This window comes from Sinocyclocheilus grahami, unplaced genomic scaffold (genome assembly GCF_001515645.1).
Source record: "Sinocyclocheilus grahami isolate Dianchi unplaced genomic scaffold, SAMN03320097.WGS_v1.1 scaffold155.1, whole genome shotgun sequence".
Taxonomy (NCBI): Eukaryota; Metazoa; Chordata; class Actinopteri; order Cypriniformes; family Cyprinidae; genus Sinocyclocheilus; species Sinocyclocheilus grahami.
Window position 1 is genome coordinate 996,166 of NW_015505334.1, and position 22,515 is coordinate 1,018,680.

A 22,515-nucleotide genomic window follows, 5' to 3' on the forward strand; every position below is an offset into this window, starting at 1 on the left:
TATATTTTTAATGGTATAGTGTATACTATTCCAAATTCAACCAGAGTTTTAAAAGCCACTGATTTTCCTGCTATTGAAAATTAACCACCTCATCTGTGATAGGAGAAAGTAAAACAACTACATTTTCAAAATAAACAGAAATGTTAGACCAGTTTCCTGCTATCTGAGTGGAAATAAGAGAAGTGCTACTTTTACACTTTGTTTTCTTCTGTTATTTCTTATTAGGCGCCCTTTTCTCGCCACATCTAGTCGTCTCGCTTGTAACCTCTCAAAATTCCTCAGTAAAATCAAACATCCTGTCATTTTCTGTACACTCGCGCTCCCTTAACATCTCTCTCTGTCTCTCTCGCTGTCTTGTTCCCCCTTCCTCTCCCCTTACCCTGGTCCTGACTCCCTGGTTCCTGGGGCCTGGCCAAGGCGTGTGTCCCCGAAGGAGCCAGTGAGGAGATGGAGAGAGGGGGCAGAGCAGGGGCTGAGAGACAGGCTCCAAAACCACAGCTGCGGCAGCCCTGCCTCGCCTTCCTCTCTCCTGTCCTCTCTCTCACTTCACTTGAGTTTGCGAGGAGCTGGCCTGGCACCCGCCCCAGCTCTGACATTAATCAGAGGAGAGGGGTAGTGTGTGTGTTTGTGCTGATAGAGAACTGGCTGGAACGGGGGTGGTATGGAGACCAGGGCCTCCCAACAAAGCCATGGAGTTCACCCAGCGAGCGAACAGGGGAGGGAGTCTGACAGACAAAACGCCTGGTGTGCAGATCCTGACTCTTTGACGAGAGAGAAAGAGACGAAGATGAGATAGACACGGAAGTGTCTGGAAGTTGGATGTGTTGAGGCATGAGGGAGTGTGAGGGAATAGGTTAGCGGAAATGGACCTGGGGTCCGCTGAGGAGGAAGAGAGAAGATCCAAGATTCTGTCTATCACTGCATATAAACATGTAAAATCTCATGGTTCAATGCAAACAGCTGTAGAATGTGCACTTTTGTCTCATTAAGGCAACTCAGTGAAAAGAGTTGGCCACAGTGCATTATGCTTATGGTTAATGCATATCCCGGATACCAGGCCTGAACCGCTGCCCAAGGTCTCGGTGCATTACTATACCACATAAATCAAAGCTGCTATATAGGATGAAATTAAATACAGTACTAGTCAAATGTTTGGACGCACCTGACTGAATTTATGTTCCTCGTGAAACTTTTCATCTAAATGCGTGTGCTTAATATTTGTGTAAATAAATATAAATTATGCCTTTGCACAAATTTCTTTCATAAACTAAAATTGTAATTATTATTATTGTAAATATATGAGTTGGAATGGATAGTGTAGGAAAGCAGCCAACAAGTGCTCAGCATACATGGAAACTACAGTTTATCCCATGATGCACCTCATGAAGTTGGTTAAGAGAATGAATGTGCAGATATATCTATCTATCTATCTATCTATCTATCTATCTATCTATCTATCTATCTATCTATCTATCTATCTATCTATCTATCTATCTATCTATCTATCTATCTATCTATCTATCTATCTATCTATTACAATTAATACAATTAATACATTTTTATGCATGAAAATATACAGCTGCCTTCATATTTTAGGAAAAGTGGCTGCTTTGAAGAAGGAAGAGAGTTTTGATTTGTTTGCTACTTAACCCTTTGCAAAGACCCGCTCCCTTAGTTACTGTTGCTATGTCCAAAAAGCCATGGTGCGCTCACGCCGCACATCATGTTCTCATACAGTGAAAAATATATCGTGGAGCAAAGAGGAAACTGACAACGCGCCGACAGACAAGACAGAATAGGTTACTTTTGTTATGAAACAAAGTCTTTCAAATTTTGTAATTTTTTAAGACATTCAGCTCTCCCCGACAGGAGTCGGCTCTTCTCGTTCGCTACAAAGAATCAGCTCTTAGAGCCGGCTTGTGCGCGAACGACACATCACTAAGATCAATGTAGTGCCTCAGTTCAAACAGCATGTTAACCGACCAGCTCGTCTTCTTTACTAGTTATAGCATGAAATAAACATGAATGAACATCAGAAGGTATCTCGTTTCAACCGCGGAAAGACGTCAATACAGACTGTTTCTCAAGTTCAAGCCCACCAACGTTTATCTACTCTCCCGTCTGGTTTGTTTGTCGGACAAAATGGCAGATTCGGTGTTATGATTGGTCAGATCGCCTGCCAATCAAACTCCCAGTGAAGGGTGAGTTATTCGTTTTGGTGACATCACTATTATTCTAAGAGGCAGAAAAGCAGCTATAGTTCAAAATAAAAAAATCTGCAGGTGTGTCTGAACTTTGGATTAGATAACTATTCATGTTGAAACTACCTTCTCCCCTATGGGTCTCTCCAACAGGATGTTAGAAAGCGCTGGAGGCAGATTCGCCCCAACTAAGAGTGCAGCATTAGGAATGACTTTACATAGGCTATATATAATGCCTTTTTGATTAGACATGATAGGTGCCCTAGTTGTTGTGCTAGACTGATTGTACCTCAGAGTACATTTTGCACATATTAGATTGGACAATGTGAAAATGTGACTGGTAAATGAGGGCAGACTCTCTATTACAGCATGGGGACATGTCCCAAAAGTAAAACGGTTCACACAAAGTCCACAAGCCCACCCCCTCCATTCTTTCCCTGATTATCCAGGTGGGAGTGAAGTATAAAAAAAACCCCAAAGCACTTCCAACCTGCTCTCCCCCCCTCACCCCCACCGGGCCTCCCTACATGCTTGTCTGCTGACATCACCGCGCGGAGACCTGGCAGTCCGATCGCTCTCCTCTGCTCTATCCTTCCCTTTAGCTCGGCTTCCTGCCCCCATGATGTCACACGCCATATGGTTTTCAGCGAGAATCAAGCCGGAAAAGAGATTTAGTTGGAAGAGAGGAGAGAAAAGGAGGAGGTTCGGCATAGGGTGTGCGTAGGCCACAGAAAACAAAAGGCTGCGCTTCCCCTGTGTGTGTGTGTGTGTGTGTGTGTGGAGTGGCTCTGAGGGGCTAATGAGGAGAGTTTAGAGACCAGAGACCACTGAGCAGCCAGCCATATGCTCCACAGATGGATCATTTGCTCAAACACCAAGATGACCAGTGACCGCTGATGCCAACATGTTGCTTGCAACCCTCAGGCCAGGATGGCACAGTGACCCTGGTACCACTGACACATAGACCACTGAGTCTGGTTAAGCCCAAAGTATTCACCTTATTTTTAACATAAGAAAGGATGTGGCTATTTGTAACTTGAACATGCAAGGCCTCTGATGTTATTTACAAACAGTTCATTATGATGCTTGATGTTCCAAACTGGTATTTTAGCTCATTATTATAGTCATAAACACTCTGGTTTGTAGCGCAAATAAATTTACTATTTACTGCACTTTATTGTTATTCTATACTATAGTTTATACTATAGCTGTTAGCTATAATAATATATTCTATACTATAGTTTCATGCCAAAAGCAACTATTTTCTTGCATTTTAAATGACTTTTTTTGTAACTTTGATAAATAATTGAATGCTCTGGTTGGCCATCACCTAGTTGCTTAGAGATTTTTGTGTTCTTGTTTACTTTGCTTTAACAGTTTACTTTCGGTTGCCGTAGTCGTTCCATTAGCATTGTAAAATAAGAATATATATCTATTGTCATGTGAGTACCAGTGCCAGTTTACTGTATTTTACTGTCATTATTCTAGTTATTTACCTATTGTGGCTAATAAATGGAAAGTGTCGCACATTCAAAAATTTGACATAGCAGTTGCATCACTTTACGACCATTTACAAATCCTCTTCCATGGCCTCATGGGATAGTAAAGTGTCCACTGGATGTGCCGAATCTTGCTGAAAATAGTAAGTCATCCAGGGAGTTTTTGCCTACTGTTTTATGAATACTGTGAATTCAGACATACTACTCTATTCACATACTGTTTTTGTTTACTATATAATAGGGAAGTGTGCAATTTTGGATGCAGCCCATACTTTGAAAGGCTGTGCATTAGGCTGTACGCATACGCGAAGCATTTGCATCAAAACTGAAGTATACTTTGGGCTTTACTCTCAAACGTGTGCTGCTGTACAAAAGTGTGTGCTGGAAAGTTAGAATGACATCTGGTAACAATAGAGACATGCTCGATGAAGGTATTTTAAGGAAGTCACACCATCGGCCCTCGCAGGCTCTAAAAAGAGCGGTTGGTTTGTGCAAGTGGTGCACATGCCTTTCCCTCCAACGCAAGCTTTTGAATCACAACATGCCCAGTTCAAACCCACACTCACATTATCCCAATCAATCACGACAGCTTCTCATTTAGCTTTCATCTCCTGAAAACGGCAACTCTGCCAGCGGAGGATGCATACGCGTGGCGGCCAGGACGCTCACAAAAGGCAGAGGATGCAAATGACCTGTCTCTGTGTGCCTATCCACTAAAACTGTCTCGCAGCATCTCATTAGAGTGAATTAGGAGAGGGTTTGCGTAAATGTTGGGCCTAGCGCTCAATTTCTGGTGATGTTGGTTCTCAGGGGTGTGTCTGGCATAGGGGCCCGGTAATCTTGCATGTGGTAAATTGAGTGGTTGCACCCACAAAGATAGAAACAGTGCTCATCACGCTGCCATAGAAAGAACACTCAGGATGGGTATCTGGCCAAGGGTGCGAGGCAACAAACAGCTAAACTAAATAGCTGTTCCCATGGTGCATTATTCTGACTCAAGGATGCGTTAAGAAGCCAGTGCCACGGGGTCTTTGACAATCAGGGGTCTCAAACTGAGAGAAACCTAAAAATAAGCCACCACAGATGTAAAATTGTAATGTGTAAAACACATTATTTCAGCTTTCGTATTTTATACTAGTGGTACATTGTTATGTGTTCTGCATTGTGTAACAAAGTATTTGCTACTTCTTAATTATTTTTTATTTTTATGATTATGAGAAAATGACTATTGTAAAATAACTTTTATTTATTTACAATTTTATAATATAATTTATAATTTTATAATATCATTCATAGTTTTTAATTATTATTTATTTATAAATGTATTGATTTATATGAATATTTTTATTGATTATTATTCTGTAGTATTTATATATTTCATATTATTATATATGAATTATTTTGTTCTGTTGTTATAATTATATGATCAATCATTATACATTTTTGTTATTATCAATTATTATTAATTTTTTTCTATTAATGTATTTGTTTATATTTATGGTTATTTATTTATTCATTTATAGTTATTAATTTATTTTCTAGTTCATTTATATTATTATTCATGTATTAATTTTTTATTGTTATAATTATATATTATTGTTTATTTTCGATATATTACTTTATTGATTTACATACTTATAGTTTTTATTTGTTTGTTTATTAATAATTCATATTATTGATAATATTATGAATACATTATGTCATTTCTATATTGATTTATAATTTTATAAATGTTTTTATTTGATATTTATTTATTATTATTTGTTACATCTCACAGCGATGCTGTGACGCTGTTGCCTTTGGGCTTCGCAGGACCGCAATCTGACTGTAGGCCTTATTGAATGTGAAACTGTTGTTATTGCCGATATTACAATTTTTTTATTATTGTTTTTTAAATTTTAGAATATTTTAGAATTTACTGTATTTTATTATTGGTTTTGTTCAGCACTTTGGTCAGTGTAACGCTGAATTTTAAATGTGCTCTATAAATAAAACTTACTTACTTATGCTTGAAAACAACAACGTTATAATAACTTGATTGGAATGCTATTTGTCATTCCCTATGCATACGTAAACTTGATGCTTCAGTCCCAAGTCAGGTGTTCCTCAGATTGTTTTTCACATTGACAGAAGTGCTGTCTCACAGACCCACTTACAGACTGATATCACTCATGCACACGGCCAATAAAGTTTAACACGCAGCACATAAACATCCCACTTGTTAAAACAAAATTTATTCAGCTCTTTATTTACTCTTGCACTCTTTCCATCTCTTGCATACACATTCCTTTCACACTTTTCCACATATAGACACATATTTCGGACATACACATGTGCACATACAAATAAACCAAAGTAGGTGTGTTATGTAGGAGGTGATGGCTGATTGTTAAGTGTCAGTGGTTGTGCAAGTGTGCTCTGCGATCCAGTGGCAGGCCTGGTTAACGTTTTTAGCACAGCTTTCATTCACTTAATCACTGTAAACACCAGGCATTCACCTGTTGTTGGCTCATTAGGAATTCAGATCAGTTCCTAATAGAGGTTACAGTACGTCTTCACTTGCTGAGATAAAGTCTTTAAATTCACGTACTCTCTTATCGCAAATTTGTGTCTAAATCATTCACTTTAACATAAATCCAAATCAGAATTCACATTTTGCTTGTGCACACACTGGGCCTCATTCATGAAACACAAGTAGAACGAATTTGTATGTAAATCATTCAGAAAGTCTTCCTTATGTGAACTGAATGTGACAATTTACGTAGGAGTAGTTTAGTGAACAATTAGAAATTCGTTCTGCTCATGTTGCATGAATGAGGCCCAATGTGTCCTTAAGAAAGTGTAAGAGCTGACTTTGGCAAATCTAATGAGCCAGTAAACAAACAATAAACATAACTGAGCCAAATGACTTTGGTGTCACATGAGTCAAGGTCAGTGAGTCACAGGGGTCAAATTAAGCGGTTATATTTAACAACTGACCTATTTCGAGCAACTAATACCCATTGTTTCTCTCTAACATATGGGCAGTGAATTTTATACCAACATTAAAAGTGAACTGAAAAACATCCAGGTGCTGTTTGCACCATGATCTGTCCTTTGTCTAGTTCTGCCTATCTCAGTTTTTTGAGGTTATCATAAGTTCATCATGAGAAACTGGAAGTGATAGACAATACGTTCTCCGCAGTAAAGCTGGACCGCTATGACTTTGACCATTAAAATTAAAAAGCAGCTTCTTGAACTAAAGTAATTTCAGGAGAGAGACGGGGAAACAGATGTCAGTCAGCTGTTAGAGTAATTCAAGGGCCTGAGGGGCAGGCTGTGACATGAAAAGGCTTCTACCAGGTGAATGCCTGACGAAAAACCACTTTCATCTCAGCAATCTACAACAAATGGGACGCCACAAATTGATAGCAAAAATAATTACAAAACATGACACCATGGGAATATCTGTCTGAAATCCATTAGTCAGACCGACAGTGTATAGTTGCCATGTTTCTCATAAGAAATAGCAAGTACTTCATGACTGGTTAATAATCAGTGACTGTTTAAACTGTGTGCAGCAAGATTATGCATGAATGAAAGCCTTCTAAAATACTCTAATCAGAAAAGTCCCAAAAGAAAAAGAGTGCTCAAAGACAACTAGAAGCTCAGTACACAGTACTTAATAAAAATAAAAATGGTACTTGATTAAAAAAGTGAAAATTTACAAAGCAACAAAAGAGAACTAAATAAATGAATAAATGCTATTGAAAGAATTTAAAAACAAAATATTCCCATTAAAAAACAAAACAAAACAAAGAACAGGAGAAATTATTCATGTGCTTACAACACATAACAAAAACAAATTCTGATGCATAGCCAAAAATAAAAAATAAAAATAAAAGGGTGCGTGGAAAAAAGCAAAAATACTTATTAATTATAAAACCAGCAGCATTGTAGAGTGGAGAAATCAAGGAATAGAAAAAGAGCTATAAAAATCAGTGCTTTATTGTGCCAACGCACTGATTGCAAAATTAAACATTTAGAATTAAAAAGAAAATGAAGAAGTTAATGGAGATTAATACATTAAACTATCAACTTGGACATGTGAAATTCACATTGGTTCCGTTTCGTTCCAGTGTTATAATTTCAAATACTTCATTTCTTATATTTTAAATTTGACCACGATTAGTTACACCCATCTAACAAAAACAAGAGCTTAATGTTAGGTCAGAAATTATGCCACTTCATTTCCATTTTATTATGAATGTATTCCGCTGTCTCGTGCGCTCTGCCGTCGGCACTATAATGTGCGCCAGGTGTCGCTGCACGCGCAGCCTGCGCTGCTTCTGGAGACGAACGCCAATCAGAGTCCATCCAGATTCTCAAGTGTCTGGTCCATTCTAACACGAGGAGAGGGAGAGAGAGAAGGGGAGAAGGGTAAAGGACAAGGGACAACGCGGAAGAAGCTGGGAACACCGGGAAAAGTTTACCATTTAAAGAGGAATTTGGACGATTGGGGATCTGTGGACAGAGGAATCCCGTAAGGGGAAAGTCAAGATCGGCAGGAGCATCAGACATGAATCCGAGGTGAGTTTTTGTTAATGCATGTATCATGTGAGTTACCTGCTGCGCGTTCAGGTGTGCGCAGTGAGCGCCTGCCAACATACTTACCTGATAGATTATGATAATTGGCGCTCGTGCTGCAGGCATGTCTGGACAGCCGGAGATCTGACTTATTGCACTTTTTAGTCGAATTTTTAATACAGCGTATTATGCATCTAAATTATATAAACAAAATATCTTTAAATGTTTTCATCCTGAACTTTGATATCAAACAAGACTAAACAAAATACTTGTCAACTTGTCACCAACCAGAATAACTCTATTACATATTTAATTTCGTCTGTGTATAGCTGTTAAAAACAAAATATACACTACACTTTACACTCTTAAAAATAAAGGGTCTTTAATGGTTCCTAAGTTCAGCAATGAACCGTCTCGTTATGAGAAAACGTTATAGTTCTAGAATTGAATATGGTTCTTAGCAGATGAAAAAAGTTATTGATTTGACATTATAGGTTCTTCAGATCAGTGTATTGGTTTCTTTTTCTTTTTAAAGCACGAGTATACAGAAGGTTTTCTAAAGAACTAGAGAAAAAGTTATCTTAGGTTCTAATTCAAACTTTTAATTGTTAAGTGCGTACATTAAACTGCGGTCACTGCAATAGGCCATGATAAACTGACATTCATACCTGTTTTTAATGTATAGGATAATCTTACTTGAGCCTTAATTTTCTAAATAAACAATTAACTAAATTAATGAAGATGACACATAGGCCGATCTTTTACTGAAGCTTAAAAAAATTCCAACAGTGTAGTCATGCCATATAACTTCTGTCAGAGTGTTGTGTGATGCAGAATATGCATCATTTCTGCACCTTTTCTGTCTAAATATAGGGATATATGTCTGTAAAAGTAAGCAATTGTGTCATTACAGACAGATAATACTGATGCTACTGATACACCACTAAATTAGTTTAAAAAGTATTTTAAAAATCTTAATTTGAAAACAATTGTATGGAAAACATTACAATTATAATGTTAAGTTTGCAACTAATTGTTTGATATTAGAGCATCGCTTACCATCTAAGTTCCTGTACAAATAAATAAATAAATACTCAGGTACTAAGATAGGCTATATCCTATGTTAATTTCATATACTTTAAGGTTCTTCCAAGAATACCATGGTAGAACCATGGTACCATATTAAAAACATGGTAGTACTATAGTACTTTTTTTGTAAGTGTTGTGCAACCAACTGTATTAAATTAATTACATTTTACATAAGATGCAAAAGGTAATCAGTATTTGTTTGTAAGCATTCACAGGTACAGACAGTGATGTGCAGACCCAATATTTCCTGGATAACATTATAATGAACTCTATACAGAAGTTATGGTAACCATCATCCGTATTAAAGTAGTCAGCACTCAAAAAAACAGCTACTCTTTAACGTAGCCTACACTATGTTTTGATATACAATAAAACGCCTGTCTCTTTAAGACTAAGCGTCGATGCGTTGAGAAGTTCAAGTTGGGGTCACGGTAAGTTCCTGCCCTCGATTTTACCTTTTAGTTTTATTGTACACTGACATCACACGAGGCGCTAAAACACTCGCGCAGCCCAGAAACCCATTATCGTCTCCAGTTGCGTTATTACATCCATGCAAAAATAGCCAAGGAAATTACAAAACATACAAAAAACGAGGAAAACTGATGTAGGAGTACGCACGTATTTTTATAGGAGTGAGCGAGAGAGATAGAGGGAGGAGAGAGAGAGAGAGAAATTGGAGTCTGATGGTTTGGCAAGTTATTTAGCCGGTCAGTAACATGATTGCAGCGCTGCATTGAGAGGTGAGAGAGAGAGAGAGAGAGAGAGAGAGAGAGAGAGAGAGAGAGAGAGGGAGGGTGAACAACACGAAATTCATTGCAATTAATAATAAAAAGAGTTGGCAGTCGTGCTCGGAAAACTGGCATGGTTTTTGGGAGGCTGGCAGTTCAAAGTTGAAACTTCAGAAATGACTCCAAAACACTGTTGAGATGATCATTGAGGGAGACTTAGATCGGATGGCAGAAGAGATCGGGCATCCAGGTAACGTTCAATGCTCTTAACATTTGAACTATAGGCTCTTTATCAACACTTTATTTATCTAGACAGACATGATATTAATCCGAGCTACTGTTGAATCTTATTTATTTTTTTTGGAGCATGCAGTTGGAAAAGTTTTAAAACTGAAAACCCGATTGTTTGCCTTTCTTTCTTTCTTTCTTTCTTTAGCTGCACATTTTAGTATTATATGCTATCAACACGATTATTTTCAAAATGCAAATACTTAGCCTATATGATGGAGAAATTACGTTTTAAAATATTTAGAAACAGTAGTTTAAATGTGTGTGTGTGTGTGTGTGTGTGAACAAGGGACTTCATTATAAATAGTCCATTTTGTAATCGCATTCTGAGTCCAAAAGTGCCGCAGTACACAGTGATCTGGTGGTTGTGTGATTTCGTATGGCGGTGTGGCCATCACAGTGACGGGGCTCTCAGCCTTATTTGAGAATTCATGGTGTTTCACATGCGACTGATTTGACTTTAAAGAGAATGGTTAGATTTTAAAGACAGATATGCGTGTCTTGCATGCAAATGCAGTCTGAACGTAAATGAACAATTATAGTGTTTTAAAGGATACTCTGTTTAAACATTTCCACACGTTTACAAGACGAGCTCTAAATAATGTAATTTCTTCATAGAAAACTATAAAGGATTGAATGGACTGAGATAATTACACAGTTTGTGCTTTATAAAGCGTCAAACAAACATTTTTACAAGACCACAAAGATGTAAAATTAAGAAGTAATTTTATGGCATGATATTGATAGGCCTAATAGTTATTTTTCACTTTAATTTAGAATTTTAATGAAAAGTGTAACATGCTCATAGCGGCACTGTGTGAATCACTTGCAGTCTCTCACTTGCTATCTTTCTCTACTATATTCTATCCAAGAGATTATTATGGTAGACTACAGAACATAAAACAGATATAGATGTTGTGATATGTGGCTAGAATATTTCCATCTCATCCCTGACCACGGAGGCCACATATATAGGGGATAGTGAGCTGTCCTCCCAGTGGTATTTATGAATGAACATCCAGAGCTGCGTGTGCTGATGGAGAGCGCGAGAGAATATGAGCGCAATAAGACGAGCTGTGGAAGAGGAAGCTGTAGCGCCTGATATGCTCTTTTCCAAACTCCTACCTTCAAATTGTATGCTAAAAGGTCGATAAACCTCAGGTGTTTTCCCGTTTGACTTTAAACCACTTAACCAGACACGATCCAAGACGAACGCACGTTTCATGGTGCCAAGAAGTTTTGCGCAGGTTTTACCTTTCATTCACAAAACCATCATGTCTTAGGAAATAGTCAAACTTGAAAACTAAGTTACAGGGAGTACTTTTAAAGCACTTTAAATGACATCAATTAAAAAAGTAGTTTTATTTCTCGCACACGTGTCAGTGACTGAATGACAACTTTATTCTGCAGTTAAATAAGGCCAACATTTATTAAATTATACATGTAATATAATTTGTCTATATATGTTTTCCCCTTTGTGTGTCATTCCTTATCCTCAAAAATAAAACAAACAAAAATATCTAGATATCTCTCGTGTGCCCCGTGTGTGACGTCTAATACGCCAATTTAAAAGACGTGCTTTGTGACTGATTGACTGTTTATTCCTTAAAGGTACATTAGACGCAGTCTAAAGGGATAAATCTCAAAGGGAGGACGCTTTGCGGAAAAAAGATGACAGACCGAGGGCGGAGAGAGAGAGGAAGTCTTAAGAACACGAGCAGACCCCTGCCTCACCCCTAAACCAGCAAAATGACAACAGAGACAAAACACAGGGCTAATGAATACCAAAGCACCTAAAATATGACCCATGCACTGTCTTTAATCCAGTCCTGTACCATACCAAATATAGCTGTCGCATGCGCTGCACGCCCAAATAATTGACATTTTATTGAGTATTGATAGCTTTTGTCGTTTAATTCAAATGAGTTCTCCCTATTAGCTGTATTTATTCAGTAAAATCTTTAGATTAAATAATAGGACTTTCAATGTTTTTTAAAGGTTGAATCAAAACTCATATTTATAGGCTATTTGATGATGAGATATAAATGATTCAAGAACTATATCTAAATGATTCGGTCCTTAAATTCTCTGATTCTCTTAAAGACGCATAATGTAGCCGAAATCCACAGGATGAGGGGCTTGAGAGGATGTGAAGTTCAAACAGCCGTTTAAAAACATTGACGTCTTTCATCACTTCCTTTAAATCTTAACGAACGTCTGACAGAATAAAGGAGTGATTTTTTCCCCTGCATTTGGACATTTTTTCCCCTGCAGTTGTTGCCCGACTAACGTTAGTTAGAGGTGATTTTCTTTTTTCTTTTCTTTTTCTTCTAAAAACTTTCAGGTGAAGGCTGAACCACAGTCCTTAGTTTCCATTCCGTCCCGTTTATTGTTCACATTTTCCTTCTATTTGGTCATCTTTGTGCTAAAAGCAGCACATTGAGGGCAGTACGGCACGAATCGCTATAAATCATGCGCTCATACAGTATGTGCTGCTTTCTCAAACTCTCACTAATGGAAAGACCACGAGCCAAAAATGGCTGTTCACCTTAAAATACACCTGTCAGTGATGAGACGTGTCCGTGGGCAGCAGGGGAGGAGATAAGAGTTACACAACGTCAGTGCTTTTATTAAGACAGGCTGAAGATAGATGCGGACTGAGAGGAAATGTTGCGGGTGGTGTTCGTTTGGTTGAGATGCTCCATTGTTAAGGTAACTTTGCCTGCAACAGGAAATTAATAACATGTCAACTGTTTGATTCTGTGCGGTAGTGAAAGTGTATCCTCTTTATATAGGCTAATTACAAATGATCCAATTATGTAATCGTTAAACAAATCTATAAATGACGCTCGTTTGGAAATAAAACGGAACACGTGATTTATGAATTAGGAAAATTGTATTGAAAAACATGTTACTCGAGTGTTCAGGCTGACATAAACGGGGAAGGTACAGGTGCACTGCAGACCATAAATGACCCGCTGCCGGCAATATTTCCACAAAAAGGAAATGTTAAAAAACTTTTTAAAACCATCACTTCATATTTCTGGATCTGTGTTGATTGTTTTTCTTTCTAAACAAATGTGTAAATGTTTTAGCACCGGGCTAAATGAATAGTTTCGACACAAAAATGTACACAGATAATTGTTTTATAAATATATGTATTCGTTTTTTTAAAGACGAACTTCAGTTCTGTCCATGTATGGTTTCTTTGCCTCACCAACTGTGTCTAGTTCTTCTAGTGAAGAAGCCAGAATGACAAGCGCGTCTTCATGCTTCTGTACAGTGCGTTTATATTAAAGAGAGTTAGAGAGGCAGCCTTTTATGTAGCCTACGTCACATTTTACTGTATTAGAAACAGAAACAGAAAGAGCTTTATTGCCAAGTATGTTTGCACATACAGGGAATTTGTTATAGTGTCACAAGCTTCCAGTACACGGAGACAACAACAACACACAGATAATAAAAAGAAGATGTGAATAAAATACACATGCATAAATATGAACTAAATTTATAAATTTTAATGAAGAGAAGTAGTAGAAACCAGAATGCTTAGTGTGAACAATCAGGGTACGCATTATGGGGGGTTGGGAAGATCTGACCGATTATAGCTTGGGTACTTAATACATTTTATTTTTATTTTATTTATTTGCATTTAAGTATATGCCGACATTCCAACTGTTATGGTTAGCCTGATGAGGTTACCTTAGCAGCAGTTGGAGCACTTCCAGTTAAGATCAGTATGGGACAGTGCATCAAACCCCCCCCCCCAAAAAAAAAAAAAAACATAGTAGCCTACTACCATTTATTCAAAATGTATTGTAGTTCTACTTCTACACACACACACACACACACACACACACATTTACATTTAGTCATTTAGCATGCGCTTTTATCCAAAGCGTCTTACAAATGAGAACAATAAAAGCAGTCTAAACTAACAAAAGAGCAACAATATATAAGTGCAAATGACAAGTCTCGGTTAGCCTAACGCAGTACACGTAGCAAGGTGTGTATATATATATAAAATACATATACACATACACACACACACACACACAAAGAAAAACAAGTAGAAAGAATAAGTAGAAATGATTTTGTGCCTCTTTGAGATGGCACAATAATACGCCGTTCACTTGCAGAACACAAGCTTCTAGAGGGCACATAACTTTAAAGTAATGAATTTAGGTAAATGGGTGCAGAGCCAGTGGTGGTTTTGTAGGCAAACATTAATGCCTTGAATTTAATGCGAGCAGCTACTGGTAGCCAGTGTAAATTGATGTACAGAGGTGTGACATGCGACACACACACACACACACACACACACACACACACACACTCACTCACTCTAGAAAATTCTTGAATGTTGTTTTAATGTCTTAAATTCCAATGGACGAATCTAACCAGAACAAGAACAGTCTAACTAGAAAATTACTGGCAGAAATTTCTTAAAAAATTTGAACCCCTGAAAGTCATTGAATAATTGAAAGGTTTTTTTTGGCAACTGTGGGGTTAAGTATTATTAATTTTAGGAGCTGTGGTTGGTTTTATAGGGAAGAGTTGCATTGTTGGATATAAGGGCTAATTAAATAGAAGCTTAAGACTACAAACTACAGTATTCATCTAAGAGGATTATGTTATACAATGAAATAAACAATGAGAGGAGGAACTGATGTTGGGATGACTATTTATTTAGCTTCTTGTTTCCAATCAGTGAAACCATCCCCTGTGGGACCCTAACTATCCGTTTTATCTCATATACAGACCATCCTCATGTAGCAGGGTTTAAATAATATTTTCTGGTAAGTTTGTAATGTTTATTATGTTTGCATGACAGGAACTGTTGCGTTCATCTTAGAATTTAAACTTGGCATTGTTAGTGGAATGTTTATTTAGTAATTTGTAGGCATTCTCTGACAAGTGATCTTTTGAAAATGGTTTAATTTGTAACTCACAGTGTCCTGTCATGAATTTGCTGCATTTTTTTTGTCCCCACTAGTTTATGCCTGCTGTTCATCACACTTGCAAAACTTTCAGTCTGACTTTGTTTAAAACTCCTCACACCACCTCTGGAATTCTTTATCAGGAAGACAGCAATATGAAAACATGTTTATACTGGCATTTTTCCTCTGTCTTTTTTCTTTCATTCATTTTTTTTGTTAACTGCACTTCACTATAAGTTTTAAACATGTGGGTTTGTATCTTGATAATGACAAAACCATCACAGTCTCACTCAGTCAGCTATAGCTCACTTTTATGGAGTCCTTCTGATGCTTGTTGTATTAAAGGAAAAGCTGAATTGTTTGCCCACAATCCCCTACATGAAAGTCTACAAAAATATCAAAGAGTAAACGAAGAACTATATTCAGGATCAAGACAATGCACACAAGCTTTAGTGCTCCTTTTTATATCTTCAAGTGCTGCCAGTCAAGGTTTACAAGACAGTCCAACACAAACAGATGTGTCAGTAACAAGTGTTATATCTCAAAAGACAGCTATTTAAAAAAATGGAATAGACCATTTATACCACAGTACTCAAATAAGTATGCAAACTTCAGCTGGTTTTAATAAGATTCTAAATGTGATCATTTACATTTGTCTGCAACAACTTTCTGGCTTCTGCTTAATTGTTCAATGTCTCTTCTATTTCAGGTATTGGTCTGAAGTCGATGCTGGATGCCATGGAAGTCCAAAGTCATGCTAAGCACCTCCTCTTGCAGTTGAACACACAACGAACCAAAGGCTTCTTGTGTGATGTTATCATTGTGGTGCAGAATGCATTGTTCCGTGCTCACAAGAACATCCTGGCAGCCAGTAGCCTCTACCTTAAGTCTCTTGTTGTTCATGACAACCTCATCAATCTGGACCATGAGATGGTCAGTCCAGGTGTGTTTCGAGTCATTCTTGACTATATCTACACAGGACGCTTAAGTGAAGGTGACCCCACCTCTCCAACTGAGCCAAATATAGGAGCAGTGCTGGCGGCTGCAAGTTATCTGCAGCTACTGGATCTGGTGACTCTATGCAAGAAGAAGCTGAAGAGAAATGGGAAGTACCATTTACGCCCCAACCCTGGGTTTTTACCTTACAAGATAGACTACAGTGGCATGGGGGGAGGAAGGATTCGAATATCTACCCCTGTCATCCACTCTTGCCATCCTGGAGGAGTAGTTAGCACCCCTCGACCTACACCATTAGAGGACCTGGCCCCTCATGCCGGAGAAATTTATGCACCAGCTCCCACCCAGGGTCCACCACCTTACCCCCCAGCAAAGACATCCTTGTTGCCCCAGTCAGGCCTGCGCCCTACTGACAGGAGCTGCTCATCCGTCTATGGCCTTGACCTGTCCAAGAAAAGTCCAAGTTCCCAGTCCCAGCTTCCTTCTGGTCACCCTCATTTGATCTCCTCACTCCACCCAGAAGAGGAGCCAGAGGGGGAGCTAGATCAAAGCACTAGCCCCCTGCTCAGTCCAAACGATGGCTCCAGAAAAATGGAGACAGCCCATCATGTGGGGTCTCTCACCCCACACCCCTTCCATCTACCCAACCATCCTCTTGCACCCCATCTTCCCCACCTGCACCGTCTTCAGGGCCAAGAACCTTACCCTTGCCCTCCCAGCCCAGAACCCATGGAGGACTCCAGAGAACAAGGTCGAGATGGGTCCAACATCTATCGGTGGGTGAAGAATGAGCCTTCCAACCCAGAGGATGAAGATGAAGAAGACGAAGAGGATGAGAATGGAGGAATCGGTGAGCAGGATAAAGAGAGACACCAGCACATGAATCTACATAAGAACAGTGAGGAAAAGCTGAACATGAATGAGCGGGGCTATGACAGAGGGACCTGCGATGATGGAGAGGATGAGAATGGAACCGGCAGTGAAGAGACGGGGAGCAGTGAGGGTCGTCCATCTCCCCCTGTTCCGGGTGGAAGATATCATATGCCATACGAGCCAGAGAGTTTCGGAGATAACTTGTACGTGTGCATCCCCTGCGACAAAGGCTTCCCCAGCTCAGAGCAGCTCAATGCTCATGTGGAAACTCATACCGAGGAGGAGCTAAACAACGGGATTGAGCTGGACAACAATGGCAACAGCAAACCCACCAATGCCCATGGACCTACAAGCTTGAACAGCTCTAGTGGCCTCCACAGTTCTTTCCTAGATAGCAAATCGACGCAAAACTTCCATTCCATTGGCCTCGGGGAGATCATAAGACCATATCGCTGTTCGTCCTGTGACAAGTCTTACAAAGATCCTGCCACCCTGAGGCAACATGAGAAAACCCACTGGCTGACACGTCCATACCCCTGTAGCATCTGTGGCAAGAAGTTCACCCAGCGGGGTACCATGACACGCCACATGCGGAGCCATTTGGGCCTTAAACCCTTTGCCTGTGATGCCTGCGGTATGCGCTTTACTCGACAGTACCGTCTGACAGAACACATGCGCATCCACTCTGGAGAGAAGCCCTATGAGTGCCAGGTGTGCGGGGGCAAATTTGCTCAGCAACGCAACCTCATCAGTCACATGAAGATGCACAGCAGTGGAACAGGTGGCGGAGGACTAACTCCTGACGGCAAGCTAAAGATAGACTTCTCCGAGGGGATTTATCCCCTGAGCAAGTATGCAGCTGAGCATCTGGGTCTGAAGCAGGAGAAAATCTCAGACCTTCTTACAGCCTCTCAGCACCTGCTGGTTGACGCCAAAGCCATGGAGAGCCTCTACCCGCTGTCAAAGCTGGCTGTAGAACACCCTGGAGAGAAGCCCTATGAGTGCCAGGTGTGCGGGGGCAAATTTGCTCAGCAACGCAACCTCATCAGTCACATGAAGATGCACAGCAGTGGAACAGGTGGCGGAGGACTAACTCCTGACGGCAAGCTAAAGATAGACTTCTCCGAGGGGATTTATCCCCTGAGCAAGTACGCAGCTGAGCATCTGGGTCTGAAGCAGGAGAAAATCTCAGACCTTCTTACAGCCTCTCAGCACCTGCTGGTTGACGCCAAAGCCATGGAGAGCCTCTACCCACTGTCAAAGCTGGCTGTAGAACACCTCGGCCTCACCCACATCAAGATGGACGTCCTTAACCAGCCACTGCCACCCACTTCCCAGCAGCTCTCGGCAGAGTCCCACACCATTGACCGCTACTCTCCCAGCTAGAGGGGGGAACCACTAACTATACTTTCCAAAGAGATAACACTGTATACCATTCACAGTATTCTACTCTCACCTCATCTTCATTTGAACCAGCACCTCAAAGAGTGGAGGCCAGAAAGTGTTGGCCATAAAAATGCACACAAACTGTTTAATTCTGAACGTGCCTTTCTTTGCAGATTTTGCAGTATGTGCATTTCTTAAAATTACTTTCCTACAAGGAGGAAACTGCTTTATTTATAATCTGTTCTGACCGTTGGACACTCAGACAATGCAGTATTTATATAAAAACAACTTCTTTTTTGTTCAATCACCGAGCCAAAGAACCAGTTGAAAACCAAAAAGATATTGTTTTTATTTATTTTTCTTTTCATTTTCTTCTTTTTTTTTTTGTATGTTGGAAAAGCCAAAGAGAAAATCTCAAATATTACAGAAGAGACTTGCAATCGTACCCTAAACCTGTGTAATAAGTATTATTGGTGTATATAGAATGAAAAAGCACATATGAACAATATTCAGGGCTTCTGTCCAGAATGGAGAGGGAAATCTGGACGAAAGAAAAAGCCAAATCTTTGGGATTTTATTACAATTGGAGGACTTTTTATAGACTATTTTTTGGAGTACTGGATCACCTGTATCTGATTTTCCAGCTTTGTTAATGGCCCAGTTTTTTCCATACTAAAGGGAGCAACAAACTGAAGATTGTGTTTGTTCCAGGACTTAGGTAAAGTGATCTAAGCTTTTCTCTGCATTGATGTAGTTATCCCCTTCAGCGTGGAATAAGAGTTCATCGAGAGTACCATTTTATTTTTTTTTTACCTTCAGGTGTATGGTCTCGAGCTATTTAGTGTCTTTGTTCCCTTTCCTGTCCTCCAATGCCAAGTGCCTTTAGCTTATTGAAAAAGTAGCAAGTACTGCCCTGTGATCTCACAACTGGAATATCTTTGTGCATATTCCGATCATGATATAACAATCCATGTCCACGTGTTTCAGTCCATCTGGTGCGACAGACTAAGCATGGGTGATGCCTTTGAAAATGCAGTAATATTTACAGCAGAGTCAATATGCTTCAGCTGCATTGCAGTCGACCCCTTTGAACGATTCTCTGCATGACTAGATGTATAACAGTTCCAGCGAAGGCACTTCAAGACCTTTCCTCATGTGAAATGTTTGAGAGGGCCTCCTCACCCCTATTACAGTGCAGTTAATTTCAGGCTAATGTGACGGCTTTAACCCCACGGTGCCTCGCGCACACATGTAAAGCCGCTAATGTGACAACCATCTGAACATGAGGAGCAGGGCTCTCTCTCTCTGATACTGTGAGCACAGATAGCAGCAGCTGGTCTACTCAGGGTAAGCCCTGTGAAATCTCCAATTTTCAAAGATTATCCGCACTTGTCTGTCCAACTGATGTTAGATTTTATGCCAGTTGACCAGGCCCTGTGATCTGAACGTACACCCTAATCCCCAAGCTACCCCTCTAATGTACCATAAACTGGACTTACAACATAAAACACAGTAGCCTGTTAGGGTTGCTTCATTTTATTTAGTGCAATTAATCTGCTTAGCCTCTAAATAAATTGTTTTACAGTAAATGTAAATGCTCTGATGAGATACGGCACCCGCTGTTTTTATTCCAAAGACCATGCTGACATATTGTCTTTTCCTCTGCCAGACCTTAAGTGAAACAATTTTCGTTAACCACTAGTTACAATTACAACCTCAGTTGGTGAATGTGAAAACTTAAACCACGAATGCACTGTGAAAGAACTAGTGAATCTTAAAGCTGAACATGTAATTTGGGACAGCTTTCCTGGGCTTTAATGTCACATGTCAACTATTCAAAGTGTTTCTTTTCTGTTTTCTTTTGTATTTTTTGGTCAAATTGAACTCTCTTAATCAAAGCAAAAAGACATTGGTGCTTACCTCAGGACTGAGCCTATCATAATGTGGGTTACACAATGCTTTAGCAATAGTTTAATACAAAAACACACAATTGCTCTCTGTGTATTGTACATTAAAATTCAAGCACACTTTCTGAAGGGATCTTATCGTTTTTTAACCTGTGGTTATTTCACAATGCTAAAAAGGTATTTTTTTCCCCCCTGAAACGATTATTCGATTTTTTTGTGTGATTAGCCTATGCAACTGTCTGTTATTTTTACATTACAGAAAACATTGTACTTACACAATGAAATGGGAAATGACTAATGAAAGGCAAATTTGTAAATTAAAAATGATTTCTTGATGAAAATCAGCATGTTTTCTCTGTACACTTGAAGGTACTTGAAATTATACAGCATAGTTTGAAACTCACACATGCATTAAAAGAAATGCCAGACAGCAAGTCCGATTACTGTTAACGTTATGCTGTGTAAGAAATGTTGTGTGTTTACCAATAATTCGCCGCAATGATAAACACTTGGCCGAATTGGTAAGGAGGAAAGCATAGTTTCTGAAGTTGATTGACCCATTTGTTCTGGGCGGGCCTGCAGAAACTTTAGCTGACCTTTTTGCCGAGAGGCAGGATTAGACTCCCAGTGAGGTTTTGTATACATGTACTATTAAACCACGCGCATGAAACCAGCTTGTTTGGGGCGAGACAGATGCTGAAATTTCCCAACACTCTTTAAGTGGACAGCTGAGATCCAGAAATTCCTCTCAACTTAATTTTGCAAAACACACGAAAACAGTCTGGGCACAGCGGTTTGTTTGTATCCAAACGAAACCCAGAGCGTAAACGGAATACAAATCTTCTGACTCGAGGCATAGAACAATATTACAGCTATCATAACAGTTAAAACTTTGACCGCAGACATATTAATACGGGCTGAGGAGATGTGACAGCCCGTTTGAAGTGGATTTCAGTGGTGGGAAAATGAATCTCACACTCCCGTTCTCCACCATTCATTAGCTCGCTCTCATCGAAAATCTATCGTTCTCTCTTTCCTGCTTTCTGACAGACAAAACAAGATAATTTTTTCCCCCACTTTGGTTCCAAAAGCATAGAGAAAAAAAACGAAATATTAAATGGCTCTGCATTCAGTACTGCTCTGGGAACGTAGAGGTGTGTGTGTCAGCGTCAGGGGCCAGGTGAGATGTTTGGTTGTGTTTTTGTACGCTTTAGCTATCTGAAACACAGTGCTTCTGTTAATGGAGCGGTTACAAAGGAGTAAAGTTGAGCTGGGGAAGTGAACTTTTGACTCTGTAGTAGCAGTGAGCAGGATGTTTGGTGTGGTTCTGCTCAAAAGCAGATAGGCAGATGATGATAGAGAGGGACAGAGAAAGCAACTGAGGGTGAGAGAGAACAGAGCAGGTTTGTCGGGTGGACTGCAGCCATTGTCTATCTATGGAAATGTAGACTGGAAACCTCCATCAATGATTTGTGCTCCTCAAAGATGTTTCTTAAAGGAATATTCTGGGTTCAATAAAAATTTGGCTCAATCTACAGTACAATACTTATTGACAATGTTTATTACTAGTTTTTAACTTGTCAAAATAAATAAATGGGGAAGTAAATTGGGCAAATCTGTAAATGTTAAAATTACTCACTGTTTCCAAAGTATAGCCACAAGATGTAAACAATATGTGTGTTAAGATGATTTCAATGGGAAAAATTACTTACCTTGTCTGTATGAAGTTATATTTTAACTTTGTGGTTATTTTACAACTTTGTGTTGCTTAACAAAATCAACTCAAATAATACACAAGTTTTAACAAACAACATACACGATAAAAATTATTATTATTATTTTTTTTACATTTTATTTGTAAATAAAACATATTGGAGTATGTTTTACAAGATCATTTTTTCTTTAAGTCTTTCCACTTCAGATTTTCACTTTTAATTCAATGAGTTACTTGCCATTTCTTTGTAATTATTTGTGATATTTACTAGCAATTCACCAACAATTTGCTTTGTGTAAGTGCTTTTAAGAAATTATAAGTTTCACATTGCTGATTTTAAAAAAGGATAATTGCTGATATTTTAAAA

General features: G+C 39.1%; 1 protein-coding gene across 3 annotated transcripts; it reads left to right on the forward strand.

Moving 5' to 3' along the window:
- Positions 1 to 8,065: 8,065 nt before the first annotated feature.
- Positions 8,066 to 21,117, forward strand: LOC107592628 (hypermethylated in cancer 1 protein-like). Of its 3 annotated transcripts, none has more exons than XM_016282169.1 (3): positions 8,066 to 8,269; positions 16,021 to 17,852; positions 18,150 to 21,117. In XM_016282169.1, exons 2-3 carry the CDS (start codon positions 16,038 to 16,040, stop codon positions 18,525 to 18,527), a joined length of 2,193 nt encoding a protein of 730 aa, XP_016137655.1. In that variant the 5' UTR covers positions 8,066 to 8,269; positions 16,021 to 16,037; the 3' UTR covers positions 18,528 to 21,117. The 3 variants fall into 3 exon arrangements, with proteins under 3 accessions (XP_016137655.1, XP_016137654.1, XP_016137656.1); XM_016282168.1 differs by lacking the exon at positions 8,066 to 8,269 and adding an exon at positions 10,215 to 10,333; XM_016282170.1 differs by lacking the exon at positions 8,066 to 8,269 and adding an exon at positions 13,041 to 13,083.
- The last annotated feature ends 1,398 nt before the right edge of the window (positions 21,118 to 22,515 follow it).

Coding starts and splice junctions, on each gene's coding strand:
- LOC107592628 (XM_016282168.1), top strand. CDS start 10,282: ATGATCATTGAGGGAGACTTAGATCGGATGGCAGAAGAGATCGGGCAT. Junction 10,334..16,020: donor AGAAGAGATCGGGCATCCAG/GTAACGTTCAAT, acceptor CTTCTATTTCAG/GTATTGGTCTGAAGTCGATG. Junction 17,853..18,149: donor AGAAGCCCTATGAGTGCCAG/GTGTGCGGGGGC, acceptor TATGAGTGCCAG/GTGTGCGGGGGCAAATTTGC.